This window comes from Fulmarus glacialis, unplaced genomic scaffold (assembly GCF_000690835.1).
Source record: "Fulmarus glacialis isolate BGI_N327 unplaced genomic scaffold, ASM69083v1 scaffold18858, whole genome shotgun sequence".
Classification (NCBI taxonomy): domain Eukaryota; kingdom Metazoa; phylum Chordata; class Aves; order Procellariiformes; family Procellariidae; genus Fulmarus; species Fulmarus glacialis.
Window position 1 is genome coordinate 16,037 of NW_009227786.1, and position 15,759 is coordinate 31,795.

Consider the following 15,759-nt stretch of genomic DNA (forward strand, 5'->3'; position numbering starts at 1 on the left):
GCACAGCAAATTCTTTAAAAAAGGGATATTGTTGAAGCAGATGCTACCATGCTACCAAATACACTGCCCCACACTTTGCTATTTAGTTACAGCAAATAATGAAGTTGCTTAAAAAAAATGGGACGATAAAAGAAACTGCATCATGAACTTGTCCCACAACTGGAGAAAGAAAACCGACACCTGAAAACAAGACAATTTCTAAAATTCTCCAGCAATGGCTTTGGACCATCTTAAGATTTCTTTCCTGAGACTATGAATCTGTTAAGCTAAGAAGGAAAGATCCATGAGGAGATCTGAATGTAAATCAAAAGGGTATCACGATTAGCAATAAATCTTTCATGATATACTGATAAAGTATAACACATTCAAAAGTGGTTTGTAAATACAGTCCTTCCTGTGTACCTTTAAGTTGGCAGTTATCTGCAGGTAATCAGTCTATCAAACGAAATCAACTCAAATCAATGAGGTGATTTTCCTATATAAATTATGCTTTTCTTAACTTCTGAGTTTATATCAGCATTACAGAATGCACATTCAAAAACTCCATCTTAAAATAAACCAATTTCAACCAACTTTCCTGTTAGTCATGATATCCTTTAAGTCTGCACTAGCTCAGAGACAAAAGCATTGGTTTAAGAAAGCAGCATTACAAATGACACTTTTCCTTTGCTTCAGTTACTGTTCTGCTGGGTCCTAAGAAGATTGTTCAACATGAAACATATTCAGATACCAAAAAGCCTTTTTCAGTAATCTTTCCTTGTTAAAGCTGTCTATTAATTTCTACATCAATAGAAACAATAAGAAAAATATGGGTAACCAGTTATAACATATGATTTATAATACATTAATTTCTCTGTTGGAATGTTCGTCAGCCAGTCAAGATTGCTTTATTTTCTCAAGCTTTTATAACAGTGGTTAAAGACAGCAGGGGGAGGGGGAGCATATTTAACAGTTTTATAGTAGTTTCCCCGCAGCTACTGCACTCATACAATATCCCTGCAAATACCATTACTTCATTTGGCACATTTTGCGCACAATCTGGAATTTCAATTACTTGTTAAATTTCTTTTATTGTAAACTATTTTTTTTACTGTATATCACACAATAGTCAAAGTAATAGCAAATCTAAGGGGACACTTTAACAGTGAGGAACTCAAAGTATGAAACAAATTATTCTGGTATCTAAAATAACTTTACAGTACAAAGCAACTCCTACACACATATGGTAATAATCTGAAAAACTATCTTTTATTGGATACTGGGTAATAATAATGGCATATGCTTTTTGTGGGTTTTCTCTTACTAAACAAATTGCTCACAACATAATTCTTGAAGAAATTAAAATGCTTTGCATGTTTCCAGTTATATAATATCAAACTGATCAGTCAAACAATTGACTTAGAAGTTGAATCTGTAATTCTGAGTTCTACTTGAATGACACAAGCTAAGCCCTGGACAACTCTTAGGACAAGGTCTGGTTATTGACACCATTTACAGCTTTAATTATTTACATTTATAATAGCACATAAAACTTCTACCTCAGTTTCAGCAGTAGTCTTAATTGATATTACTCATACCAATCATTTTAGAAAACAAGATGCTCTGCAACACTACTTTCAGTCCCTTATTGATAATATATTATTTATAAACTACTAAATTAGGAAACTAATTCCTGAATTGTGCTCAAGCATTCTGAATCCAATTCTCTCCTCATTTTATCATCCTCTGAAATAATTATATGCAAGAGCATAACTACAATAGCACTTTTTAGTTTAGTGCTTTTGAAAACCCAAATTGTTCTAAGTTTCACTACCATTTCAATGTCATTTTAGCTGTAACTGTGTGAAGTATTTGATAAAACGCTGAACGAAGATCAGACTAGGACTAATAAACTGTAAGAATTTTCTAACATGAACTAACGGGAGCAAAAGTCGAAAGCCCATCTTACTCTTATTAAACACACACTCCAAAATCAGACCTTCAGCTGAATATTTGAAGTATACCTGGTGCGACTCAATGTCAGCTACTACTGATTTTTAACTGGTTTCGGGTATCTGTGGAGCACCCTCAGGTTCCTTTGAAAACCCCTTCCTCATTAAAAAAATCTTTGTTCAACTTTACGTCAAAAGTAATATTTGTATGTGTAAGACTTCCCCATTCTGCTATTACATGTGAGAAGAGATAATCTGTTTGCTCTCTTAAAATTTTTTTAAGGCTATTTATGTTATGTATTTAACATGCTTTGCACACTCTGCAGGGGCATGCAAACATATAATGTAAATGTAGTGTTCAATTATAATTTTTTAACAATATGTAATTATATTGAATACCATTAAGTGGTAAATAATTTGTGCTGTTGCTTTATAGAAAAGCATACTTCATCTTTCCCATTTGTGTGATAGTTTAGGATTGCTGATCTTAACAGAATACGAGACGCAAATCTAGTTAAAAAAATTATGAAATACATGTAAGAGGAAGAGGGACATGAAACATGATTTCATCTTGATAACCAGTGGAAAAGCAGTTAAAAAAAAGAGAAGTTATGACTCGAACAACAGGTCAACACCTATCCCCTCTTATAAGCACTGAAATCCACTGAGAGTAACAACCGAATAAAACCTGAATTTGGCCAGAGTTACCATTTTGAATGGCTGAAGGATTCTCCAGCTTCCAGGTCTTATATAGTACTTTCAGTCTCTACTTGGGAGTGAAGACATTTTCACTAGCACCGTTACATGGCGACACCACACAGCAAAACAGCAAACTAGTGCCTTACTGCACGACAAATTCAGACAAGTCTTTAGCTTGCGTAGTTTTCTCTTTGAAAGAGACTCTTTGCCTAAAAGGCCAAACGCCATCCAGCAACCAAATAAAAAGGAGCTTCTTCCACCAAACAACAAAATGAAAAAAAAGCAATGGAAATTAATTCTTTTTACTTTTTCTGCCAAGTTAAAAACAAACACTACTCAGAAAAGTTTGGGTCAGGGGTCTTTTCTGCCAGGCCACTACTGCCACCTGCAGGGCAGCACCACAAGGCTTGTGAGGGCAAGCCAAGCAGCACAGCTTTCACACAGGAGAGCCCTGAAAGCCACCACATCAGATTAAAGGGAGCAGGTTTTTTTTAACAGGGTTAGTATAATAGCTTGAAAGTTTAAATGTAAGGGAATCTTAACAAGTTAAGATTTAACAATGCATGCAGAGGGTCAGACTTCCATGCACGACATCCTGTTCAGGTTCCTTCAGGCAGGGAACACACATACTGGAGGCTAGACACACGATGTAAGCTGATGCTACAAATTACATATAAAATCAATTTGTATCTGAAGGATTAACCAACTTTGTTGGTTTTTAAATATAAAATCAAAACTATTTCAAAAGCAGTGAAGGTTTATTAAAAATTAGCCAGCTGTACAAAATGCAGATTTAAGTTAAAATTAGTATTTGTCACAAAGTAGAATAAAAACAGAATATTCAGAGTGATAACACAGGCCTCCAGAAATATATGATCTTGCTTTAGGCAAGAAAATGTAAAGAGCTCTGAAGTATAATATATTCAAGGAAAAGCTCGTAACTTCCACATTGCATTTCTTATTATCACAGTTCCATATCTAAGACACTTAGTGGCATTATCTGAATTGACAAGGAATGTGAGGACTGATAAGAAAACCTGATTACTTTAAATAAGAGTGCAGCGTCTAAGTCAGAGCTCCAAATAATAGGAAACAAGAGAAATTACATTGTGATTTCATTTATGACAGTACCAGCGTTAGCAGTAAGAAAGAAATTAAGACCAACTGTGACACACCTAAAACATCTCCATGCTTCATTCCCTCTTAGAGCTACATCAAGAAGCACGTATTTCTTCATTTACACCTCCTTCGCCTGAAGTCTAAAATCTGTTTCAAGGCCAGACTCCCTCACTGGCAGACAGGTATACAGTAGGCATTCCAAAGGCTCAAAGGCTATACCAAAGGCTCAAAGACTGCTACTCAAAGGTAGCAGCTACGGCATCGTGGATATAGGATCTGGGGGGCCTCAAAAGATTATCTTTCATCTCCACCATCTCTTCTGCCACTTCAAGATAGTGGTTACAGTCCATTTCACTCCAGGCAAGCTGGAGAGGCCCCTGGCATCTCTGCTTCCAACAATAAAGAGATGCAGGGTGCTATACTGATAAAATCTACACTCTAGTAAAGTTTATTGTTTTAGATAAAGCTTGTTCTTAACTGTTGGCTTCATGTAAGTTAATATTAGACAGTACACGAAGAAAATTAGGCTACCCACAGACTACAAAGAGGCTAACAAGAATAACCATGATGTGTCTTTATCACAGATTTATTCTGAAAGGATTGAATAATTACGTAACTTTAAAAACATTCAACTCAAATTAATTTCCATCTCTTTCTCCTCACAGTTTGACAGTGATGTTCCTGCAAGCTTCAAAATTCACCAGCATTTCAGATAGGTAAAAGTGTGTACGCTATTACTTTTAACAATACTTACCAATGTCCCTTCACTCTGTCTTGTAAAGAGCAAAGCTGCTCTTTAAAAGCACCTCTGGCACTTTGCATTGCTAGCTGGCTCTCGTCACCATAGCTTAATAAATGTCCCACCTGCTGGTCCTCGTATGAAAAAATGTCTTTCATGTTAATAGCATAATAATCAAGACCTTCAAAATCAACAGCCTTAGACTGTTCATAATAACTGTTTTTCAAACAGGATGTCCAGCACTTCCATGAGCAGAGCAAGTGTCACAATACATCCATAAACTCCAGCCTACTGCTCAATACCCAGCTCCAAGACAAAGTTCAGAACCTGATACAGTTATATTCTACTCTGTCACAACATGAACAGGCACAGAAAAATTTCAGGTTAGCCAAAAAAACCCATGCTATTTGTTTAAAAGCAAGTATTTTATTTTAAGTACTACAGGGGGAGTTACTTGCCTTCTTGTTCTTGAGCAGTTAGAATTTCCACTTTTAAGGCTTTCTGTAGAATCATGAGGGTAGGAATATTTTAAGTGTTATTCTAAAGAAAGTTGAAACCCTTACAAAACCATATGACTATAAAAAGTAGGCTTTTTGAAAAAGCAAATAAGTGACATGCAATAAAATTAGGAGAACCGGCAATATGGGCATGTGCTTAATATCATACAGTAAACAGCATTTGAAACTAACTTGCTAGAAAGCCCAGTCATGAATCACAGTATATGCTGGACATCAGAGTATTTGGCACATATATGTCTTCTGTGCGATCAGAATCCTACTAAGGTAAAAGAAATACAATCACATTCATGTTTTGTGGCTAAGCTACACACATTAAAATTATCTCTTCAAAAGATCTTTAGAAAGGATAATATTTTGTACTGCCATCTCTTGACAATCCAGCGGCAATTTAGTGATGAAAAAAAAATTCAATAATTTTTTTTTTCTTAAAACCATTTCTTTAAAATGCAATTATGTTTAAGTAGAAAGATTCTAGAAACCTCTGCATTTAACTTCTCAGATCAGGCAATATTCTTACAGAACACTCAAATAAAAATTTATATATATACATGTATATAACTGAACAGTTCATACTGTGCGTCATAACTGGCATTGCTTCTATTACAGTACTACTATACAGAAAAAGGAAAAATCTTTCAACAAACTATAAAGTTTGATTCCTGCAGTTTTCTTCCCATAAAACTGTGTAATAAGTGCTAAGTTTTGCTGGGTTTATATGTAAGTTTTGCCATTTTTATATGGTGATTCTTTAACAGTTGTGGTAGCTGTGGTGATGTCAGTTATAATAAGGAATAACAGATGGGTTGGAATGAAGAACAAAGTATTTTCAAGCATCTGGATAGCTAAAAAATTAAATGAGAGGGGTTTTATTTTGACTCCACCCGCTATTACCCTATATGTGATTGCACTTTTACACCTTATATACTTAATTCAACTACAATATTTCTTCATATTTTTTCCAGTTAAATTCAGTTCCTGTTGCCTTTCTACTGTTTGAAGAGCCCAGCTACACAAAGTACGTTCATCTAACCACCCAATGTACTATGATTCTGTGCCAGAGAACAAGTTTTAATTTCAAGTTCATATTTGGACCAGACCAGTATTTTCTCACTTGCAAATTGATAGCAGATTTTAATTTTCTTTAAAAAATATTGGAAGCTGAAAGTTCATAAAGCACATTTTCAACCAATGGCTATACACCAGAATTCTGAACTCCAATCTTTTGATTCACGTACCTCATTTAAATTAAATTGAACATTCTGTTCGGCTACATACGAGTTCAAATCTGGGAATTAATCCTGTGTCAAAACAAAGAATTTAAACACTAGCTTATGCTCTCTTCTTTATGGAGACTTTCCTGAATCAGAGACTTTCTATATAAATTTATTCAGATAAAGTGCCATGAAGTTACAAGCATGTTAACTATGTCAGGCTCAAGCTATTACTCATATACAGAAGACAAGTCTTGGTTCTACAAAGCCAGTGAACAACAGTCTTCAGGGACTTTATACCTCATTAGACAAATAAGTATACAAACCACACATTTCTTACTAGTCATTCTAATATTATGAAATACTAACAAATCAGAAAACCCAAAAGGAGTATTGTATTGAGCATTTTTCTAGAAGGCAAAAAAGTGATTCTCTCCGTGCACGTATGCTCCAGTAACTGTAAAATTCTTAATTGTTTGGTGTTGGGGTAAAGATGGGATTGTTTTTAAATGCAATAAACACAATAAATGTCTCTTTCAGTATTGTGTTCCCCTTCAAAACGCAAACTGATTAGCAACCCTGAAGTGCAGGAGCATATATCACTTGGCTTATGCTTAAAGTGCACTGGAGGTGGTGTACGGACAATCTCTATTGGTCAGAGTCACCAGAGCAATACTTCTCAGCCTTGCAGTCAAGCTGCAGAGTAATGGGAGAGACTGGACAGGAACAGAGTACTGGAATACACAGTAAGCTACTAAGCTGTAAAAACCACCCAACCCTTCCTCACATATTCTTTTGAACCTAGGGTTAAAGCATCAGGAATTTTTTTGCAGGCATTCACTGTTGCTCATATGGTCCTCAAATAGCCAAGGCCAACAATAACATTGACAGTTCAAAGGTGGCACATCAGACTATCAAGCCAAAAAACCTTCCCACTTTGATCTGTAAGTATCCTTAAGTGGTCATCTCCGGTTATAAAGAATGAATGTCACATGCCTGTAGTGGTATATGGCAAAACAGAGAAGTTAAAGACAGGCAGCAAGAAACCAGTACCTTCAAGCAAAACAGACTGGAAATTACCAGGTAACTAAACAACACTATACACATCTTTTTACACTACTCATCTGTTATGCATGTTACACATGCTTTTATTAGAAAAGATGCAAGAAAAAAGGAAAGAGGCAGCTAGGAGTAAAACGATAACTCAGCACACAGCAAGAGACTATTGCTTCAGTAAATTAGAAGTCACTGTCTTCAAAACTAACTTGTAAGTATTTAAAAATATTCTAAAATACTCTCCTGCAATGCACCTGTGTAATCATAGCACAAGTGGGGATTTTCCAAAAGACAGGAAAGTGCAGTAGCCATGGCTATCAGCACCAAATAGGACAATACAAAAATTCAAACACTAATTAACATGATTACATAGAACATTCATTTTTGGTACCTTCATTAGTCAAATAGTCTCTGCTTCTTTATTATTCTGCAAAGGGAAGAAGGACTTATACAAGAACAACATTAGAAATTTTAGACCTACTGAATTACTTTGTTTTGTCTTACAAGTATTAAGAAAATTGGACACTACTATAGCTTCTTAAGTCAATAACTTTGAAGTGATTCAGTAAGCTGCAGTATTTCCTGCATCTCAGCCTACACAATGCAACTTTAAATTTACTACTTTAAGTCTCTAATTCAGTAGAATCCACAATCAAATACTTAACAGCGTAAGTCAAAACATGAACATCAATAGCCTATGGGTAGCTGGCTTTAATAGATGGCTGATAAATACATTACTACATGATACAGTCTTAATGGGCTGGTGGTTCACAACACCAATGTTAGGAGTTCAGGCATGATCCCTATAGTCAAGCCTGCAGTGATCATACTGGGAGAAGCAATAACAAAAAATTACCTAAGTAAATTTCAAATACCATAATTAGTTGTAGCGCTAGCAATTAGCAGGAAAAAAACCACTTTTTGATTGCAAACTGAGCAAAACAGTCAGTGGTGAAGACACAGAACCCTGTGATATTTTTATGGGATCATTCCTCAGTATAAACCTCAGCAGACTTGAAGTTCATAAGGAGCTGAAGTGTGGATAAAGCTTACTAAGTAGCCCTGCTTGCCATTTTGAACATACAAAGTCTAATTTTACTTCCCGGCTTTTCAACAGTTACTTTTGTTTAAAAAAGAAAATTTTTTTTTCTACATCTCAAATAATGAAAATCCATTTACTAGCTTAACTCAAGCTAAAAAGTTGGATTCTGGAAATTTAGTATTTTAAGAAATTCAGAAATTCTTATTCTTTAAAGATGATAAATTATTTCTGGACAAAAAACCTTTCCAGACTGCTTTATATTTCCTCTTCAGAAAACATGCTGTTCCATTACCAAGTAAAATGATATTTATCTGTCAAATAAATGAAAGTGAAAGCAAATATTCTAGTAACTTTCACCAACTTGTCCATATCTGGCAACCCCTTGTAATAAAAGGAACTTCACATTTTACAAGGCATACATGTCATTTTGTGGATTATTTGCTTCAAGAATCTTTCTTCCATGAAGAACAGTCCTTCTGCTCACAGATATAGTAGTACATGGTTTAGTGGGCATGGTTGTGTTGGGTTAACGGTTGGACTTGATGATCTTAGAGGTCTTTTCCAACCTTAATGATTCTATGATTCTATGATTCTGTACAAATGCTCACAAAAGAAAGTTGGTTGCCATATTCTAATTCCTAGATGTAGCTCCTAAAAGCAAGAGGCACCACATACGCAAAGCATCCAATTACCTATAGACAAGCACTACAGGTGGCTCTACTGTTTTTTCTTTTGGGTATTTCTAATCAAATTCCAATGCAGCTGAAGGTGAAAATATCCTTCATTTAAACATGAAGTTCACTGATAAACTGGTGCCTAAAGTAGTAAGAGTCCCCAGTAGATTTAACAGAGAGGGAAGAATTATCTTCCCCACAACACATCCCCTAAACTCTCAGAGAAGGCTGGTTTACTGTTAGAACTGTGCCTGCTGACAAATTCCACATGAAATCAACATTTTTTTGCCATATAGATACCACCAGACATCATTTCTTCACGGATAGCCGAAAGCACAAAGAACCAAAATTAGGGGCAACATGACATACTGACTTGAAAAAGGAGGTATTTGAGGAAGTTTGCAGTCTATTTCAGTTCAAAAGAAAAAAGTCAGGCTACCTTTAGCATTCACAGGCTTATCAGATATAACTTGAAGGCTGCGTACAAACGAAACCAAGCAGTAAAATTAAGACTAGTGAACTTTAAAAATGTTCAGAAGAAACAAAGTCCCTGATTTAAAGGCTTCATGCTTTCCTAGTGCAAAAACAGGTTTGTAACTTGAAAGTGATCAAAACAGAAATCCTTTTCCTGAGACTACATTCCAAGCTATAACACTTTATCTATGTGGTTTTAACTCAACCCACAGTGGCATTTCAGATGCTAGCAACACAAGCTATTTTGCTTTAGACTGGATGCATCTTAACATAGTGTTCTAGTTTCAGGCCAGCCAGGAGATAGTAATATTTAGTGCAATCAATCAGCCATTAAAACATAGTACTCTTAGGAACAGCTTTGCCAAGTGAGTTAGTGTCAAATAAATAGAAAAGTAGTTGTCTAAGTATTTTAATCTACTCCAAGGACCTTTTATGGTCAAGCATATGGAGAAAGGATAATTCAGGCACAGAAAAACAAATACGACTTGTGACAGGCCCTTAAAAAGTGACTTTCTGCTACTTTCTGAACAAGTTATTTCAGATGATTCAGACAAACATAACCCACCTTTTTGGTGGGTGAGTATTAAGTCACTTGCCTTTACAGGCTCAAATCCCTGCCAACAGGAAAAAAATTACTTTCATATGACGCGCTTTAGCTAACAGGAACTCTATTTAGGAACCGCATTCCTATGGGCTTGCTCCCCACACAATTACCTGAATTATAAGGGGGGAGAGAGAGAAAGAAAACACATGTCAGGAAACACCAAAAAGTGACAAATTCATAGAACTGATAATCTATGAACATAAGAGATACTGCTCATGAAATTACCTTTGCAAAGGAGATGTGGAGGTACAAGGAAGGTCTTAGAAAAGAGGTCTCTGGTGAAACAGAAAGATGGAAACTAAAGGGCAAGAAAAAAGGGAATGGACTTTGAAGTCAGTGTAAGTGGTTATACCTCTGAAGCAACCCAGGCAGTGTTAAGCATGTAGGAGTCCCCTTGACATTAAAAAAATGTCATAAACAGTTAGTAACTACTATACATTAACAGAACCAGAATATAAACTTCTAACAAAATAAGGGACAAACTTCTATAACAATGATTAGAACTGAACTTCCAGTTCAGTGATTGTAGTTATAGAGATCTTCAGGTAAAACCCAGAATACAATAAACTCTCAAATTTTTGCCTGTAGTTCAAGTTTCTGACCACAAGCTTTTATAGAAAATTTTCAATTTCCTGACAGAGAACACTCAGGTTTTAACAGAAGGCAAAAAAGTATAGTTCAACATATCACTTCTAGAGTGCAGAGACACCTCACCAAAAATGTTATAAATAACCACTTATCTTTGATTCTATTTTTCCTTGCATGTTTCTGAAAATGTGATGGAAATCAAGCAGTTTATGCTGGAATTTAATCCCACATGTTGTAGTATGTTATTATCATTATTTACATACTAGTATTGCAATAGGGAAATACTGCATGTCATATTATTGTAAGAGGAAAAAACAATTCATAAAGAGTAAGGAGGGCACACACTAGAAACACAAGTTACTTTGCTGGAATTCTCCAATGCACTTGAACGGTTGATCTTCAAAGTAGATTACCAAGATTACAGGATAAAGTATATGACTGCCTTTATGAGGCAATCACTACTCCTGCCGCAAGAGGATTTACATAAAATAGCTTCTAATAATGCTTTTCTTACCCAGCAAGGCAGAGCCACACTTTAGAAGTAATAGACAACAAGAAAGTACAGATGAACATACATGATCTGTAGAGACAACTGTTTTCAGAACGCTCCATTTACTTTGTAAGTATTATTGCAATAAAAGTGGAAAGGATGTGAAAGTAATTAATTGACATATGTCATATTTAAGGCACTTCAATCTCTCAGCAGTGTAGGATTAACAACTCTATGCTTATTAAAGTACTTAATATTATTTATGTTACAGTAGTGCCCAGAGGCCCCAACTGAGACTGAGGCCTCTCTTGAGCGGAGTATTAGAAAGTCATTATCACATTAAGTCAAAGGATTCCCTTTCAAATGATTTAAAAAAAAAAAAATTCTTTTGTTTAAGCCAAATTACTACCTTGATAAGCTTTGCTACAGCTGTTTAGCTCATCTTTATTTTTAATGTCAGAAAGAAGTAAAAGCATACTGCATATTTTTAAACAGAAAGCCAGAAGCAGCGTAGCTCCGAAACACATATGCCTTAGACTTCTCCCTGCCTTTCAGGCCATTGGGTTTAGACACACAGACGTTCCTTCATTTATCAGTACCTGTATAAAGAGGTTCGTATAACTAGATTGCTGTCTCTCCACCCTTTACAGAACAAAACCCCAAACCAAACCCTAGCATTAGTAGGTCTGTGGGAATTCTGAATCCAACTAGCAAAATTATCTGGGACATATTAGTAGGCTCTCAAAATTCTCACTAAGATCAAACTACTGAGTGTTAAAGTTCACATGGAGCAGGCAGAATCTGCATAAACTTCTTAGAGGCATTATTGAAACAGATGGTTCAATAATACGAGTTTCCAAACAAATAATTGTATATACAAATATTAGTACAATCTGCTGCTGTAAAAATCAATGCCTTTTTCAAATTTTTTCCGACACAAATATTTTTTCCAAACTTCAAAAGCTGTACTGTCATATCCCGCATAATTAACTTTTGGTTTATACTAACTGGCCCACTGAGACTATTCATTATATTTTACTTGTAAGATCTGTTGGATGAAAGCCAGCACAACTCTCTCCAGAGAGTCTAAAAAAAATTTAAATTATAAATTATAAAAAAAACATTAGGTAACCATTAGTATCAAACAAAACACAAACACCCCTCAGATTACTCTGCATACGTTAGTAAAGCTAATTAGTCAGGTGTTGCATTTTCATCTGTTATGAGATAAAACACACGACTTCTGATCAAGTATTCAACAACCCAGTGTATGTTGGCACAGCAGCCACAAGCCCGCTGAGGATCAGAAGTAATCTACCTGACAAGGACACTCCTACTGCACCCTGTATGGTCACAGGCACTGGGCAGCCAGCACCTACCACAGCTCTGGTGGCACACAGAACAGGCATAAGTTGGATTGCGAAAACACTAGCTGAACTTTTCTGTAGTTTGCTTATTTCAGTGACAGACTCAGCAGAAGTTATCAATATGTCGTAATTTCTCCACACTCGATACCTTGCCCAACCAGTTTTTCCCTGACCTGTCTTATGTGTATTTTACAAAAAGTTTTGGTCTGTTGCAGGCAATCCTGAGCAATTTAAATGGTTCCTTAATTTCCACAGTTTAACATTGGAGTTGAATAATCTGTTCCAACAAATCATCTCTGGAATTCATATGCTCTAAAATGCTTAATGAAGAACAGATTTTCAGTGAGATTCCCTATTTTCCTGTCTCAGGGAAGGATCTTGCCAGATTACAAAGCTTCACTTTTCATTCTTTTCAAGAAGAAACTACTTTACTGGAGGTATGAGACCCCAGGTTCTACCTTCACTCAAGAAAAACAGAATATCTGAAGCACAGTACAGCAATTCTAGTATTCTTCTAGAATTAACAGTATGCCCTTTAATTAAATCAATATTTTATTAAACAAAGAAAAAACACTTTGAATTTTCCTTTTACAAGTCACCTTATCTGTTACATACCTCAGAACTGTTTGTTAGAATCTACAAGCAAATTTCACAACTGGAAATGAATCTGAAAAAAATAAACTTCAACAAGTTACTTACTGTAAATTTGCTACTTTTACTGATACAGGAACGTGGGGAAGTTGAGTGGCCCATTTCAGTGTAACATCTTGATAAACATTCAACATTTTACTATGGTTTCCAACGAGAGTGTTTATTGTTCCTTCCTTCACTGTTAAAGATATAAAACCAGTTTTAGGATGAAAGATTTTCAAAAGCCAGTACTTTTCTTTAAGGCATATATCATTACACTATTTCTTCTTTTCCTTTTAAGCCATTACTTGTTATAAATGAATTAAGTATAATTAAAGTGTCAAAAGTTATGAAAGTTACATTGACAATAACCAAGGGTATATGTGATTAATTATAGATACCAATTTCAATTTCATACTACACAACATGTGCCACAACTTTCCAAGGTTCTAGCCAGCCATGTTTGGTAATTTAAAACATGACTAACAAAGACTCATAATTGCCATGTTAGCATGCCAGGATAGATATGACAAAATACACGTTGGTTAAATATCAGCTACTTATACTCTTCATTAATTCATTGACCTGTGAATACTGATTAAAGGTGTATGCATTTGTAGTTTTATTTATAGGATAATATAAATCAGAAAGTATAAAGTGTGAAGATTGTTAAGATCATATTCATAAAGTCTAAAATGATATTTTAAGTCTAAAGTAAGACATGGTGTCAAAAATTTATCAGTTAGTTTTTGAAACATTAATATAGAATAGGCATTAAGAATCTGTAGTTCTTTAGTGGCATCCAACCAAGTTGCTTCCATACAATGTAATAAGTTAGTTTCATCTCCTAACAGTAAACTTTATTTGGTTTTTTTAACTATCAGTAAATAACAGAAGGTCCTCAAACACTAGTTTACTCTTCCAAAATCTCTCATTCTTCCATGTTTGTTACTTTGGTAGCCTAGGCAAACCTACTCAAACACTAGACAAGTATCTCAATTTGGTGATGAGAAAATATCTATTTAGATTCTAAAAATTATGACACTTGACACTAAGTAACATTTGAAAATAAACCTGCTTAATCTAAAAAGAGAGCTCTGGTTCCACAGATTTTCTACAAATCAACAGCTTATTCAGAAAAATATATTTATTCAGTGGAAAAAAAATTATTAGCAGTAAAAGTAACCAAGCTAAAGTTAAGTTGAATTTTCCTTTTACAAACCTGAACAATAAGGAATGAAGCAACTCGGACTGTAATCAAGCTTTTTCATGAATCGAATTTGCCCATTATCCTTAAGGCAAAAGAAGTTTCTCTCACCAAGCACAAAAACAGAAGAAACTGCCTGATTAAAGGAGACAACGCATATATCCAGTGCTTGCTCTCCGATGTTTAAAACCCAATCCACCTTCAAAAGAAAAAACATGCTCCAGAGATCAGCTGACAGCTGCATATTAAAGGCAAAACTTATAGAGAAGGCTTAGAACTCATCAAGTTACATGAATATCATTAACATACATAGAAAAGCGAAATCAAGGTCTTTTTTTGAATGAGAAAGTATTAGTTATCCTCTTATTTTGAAAGTAGTTGGTGACTTTCCTTATTGTGAGTAAAGCAGCAAAAACATCATCCACTTCTTGAAATAGTCGTGAATTGATGGCTATGCAGTTCACTTAAGTATATTTAAATTTTAAAATACACATGCCATTCAATATGAAAATGCTTTATTCTTTAACTATTAAATCCAAGAACAGAGTATTAGAATCATCTGTACATGTCCTTAGATATTAAGGGCAAGGTTAGAGAGCAAAAGGTGATAACTTATTCTACCAATACATGTAAATGGAAAAATAGACAAAGTTTTAAGTGTGTAAGCCAATATTCATGCTTGCAGTCGCTAATGTATACCCTTGAATCTGAGGAATGTTTGTGTATATGATAGCTTGTCTGCTTTTCCAACTACATACATTGATATAATAAACAACTACTTACAAATCCTGCCTTGCCTATATCCTTACATCTTTAAACAATACTACTGCTTATTGATACATTTCATTGGTTTGTTATTTCAGCTCCTCTGAGAAATTTGAACTAATTCATACACGCAAAAATCGCTTTTGACTGCCGCCAAGCTGGTTAAACAGAAATTCAGAATTTCTGAAGTCAGAAAATATGGAAGTTCAACTGTCAGCACTTCCTATATGAACAGCATCAATCATTTTGCTTAAAGAACATAGAATGTGCTAGTAAACATACTGGCATGTTTGATATATGAAGCTGGAAGTGCCATCTTAAAAGTCAAAGGGAAAAAAAAGCCAGGCTTATTACATTCATCTCCATGTATGCTTCTCATTTTAGATTAAAGAAATGTATTTAATTTGCAGCACACCCAATGAAGCTTCCAAATTTCTTCAAACACTATGTCTTCTCCTAATTCAAAATGTAGGATTCTGACTGACTTACAGTTTGAAAAAATTCTACGATTAGCCACTGGAAGGAAGATGCTCTCCCAATATTTTACTGTCATACCTGAAATATGCTGAATCTAGGATTTTATTTAGTATATTTAGCAGACAAGCAATTCTACTGCAGGATCACAGAGAATGAAATTCTTTTCCT

At 35.0% G+C, this 15,759-nt stretch overlaps 1 protein-coding gene across 1 annotated transcript in view; it reads right to left on the reverse strand.

Annotated features, from left to right (window-relative positions):
- Window positions 1-15,759, reverse strand: part of BBS9 (Bardet-Biedl syndrome 9) — a gene marked incomplete at both ends in the record, with an annotated part of 36,017 nt that overhangs the window by 14,890 nt on the left and 5,368 nt on the right. The window contains 2 exons of the mRNA XM_009583283.1: window positions 13,212-13,341; window positions 14,365-14,548. Of these exons, the coding sequence (XP_009581578.1) occupies window positions 13,212-13,341; window positions 14,365-14,548 (314 nt within the window). The remainder of the gene's footprint in view (window positions 1-13,211; window positions 13,342-14,364; window positions 14,549-15,759) is intronic.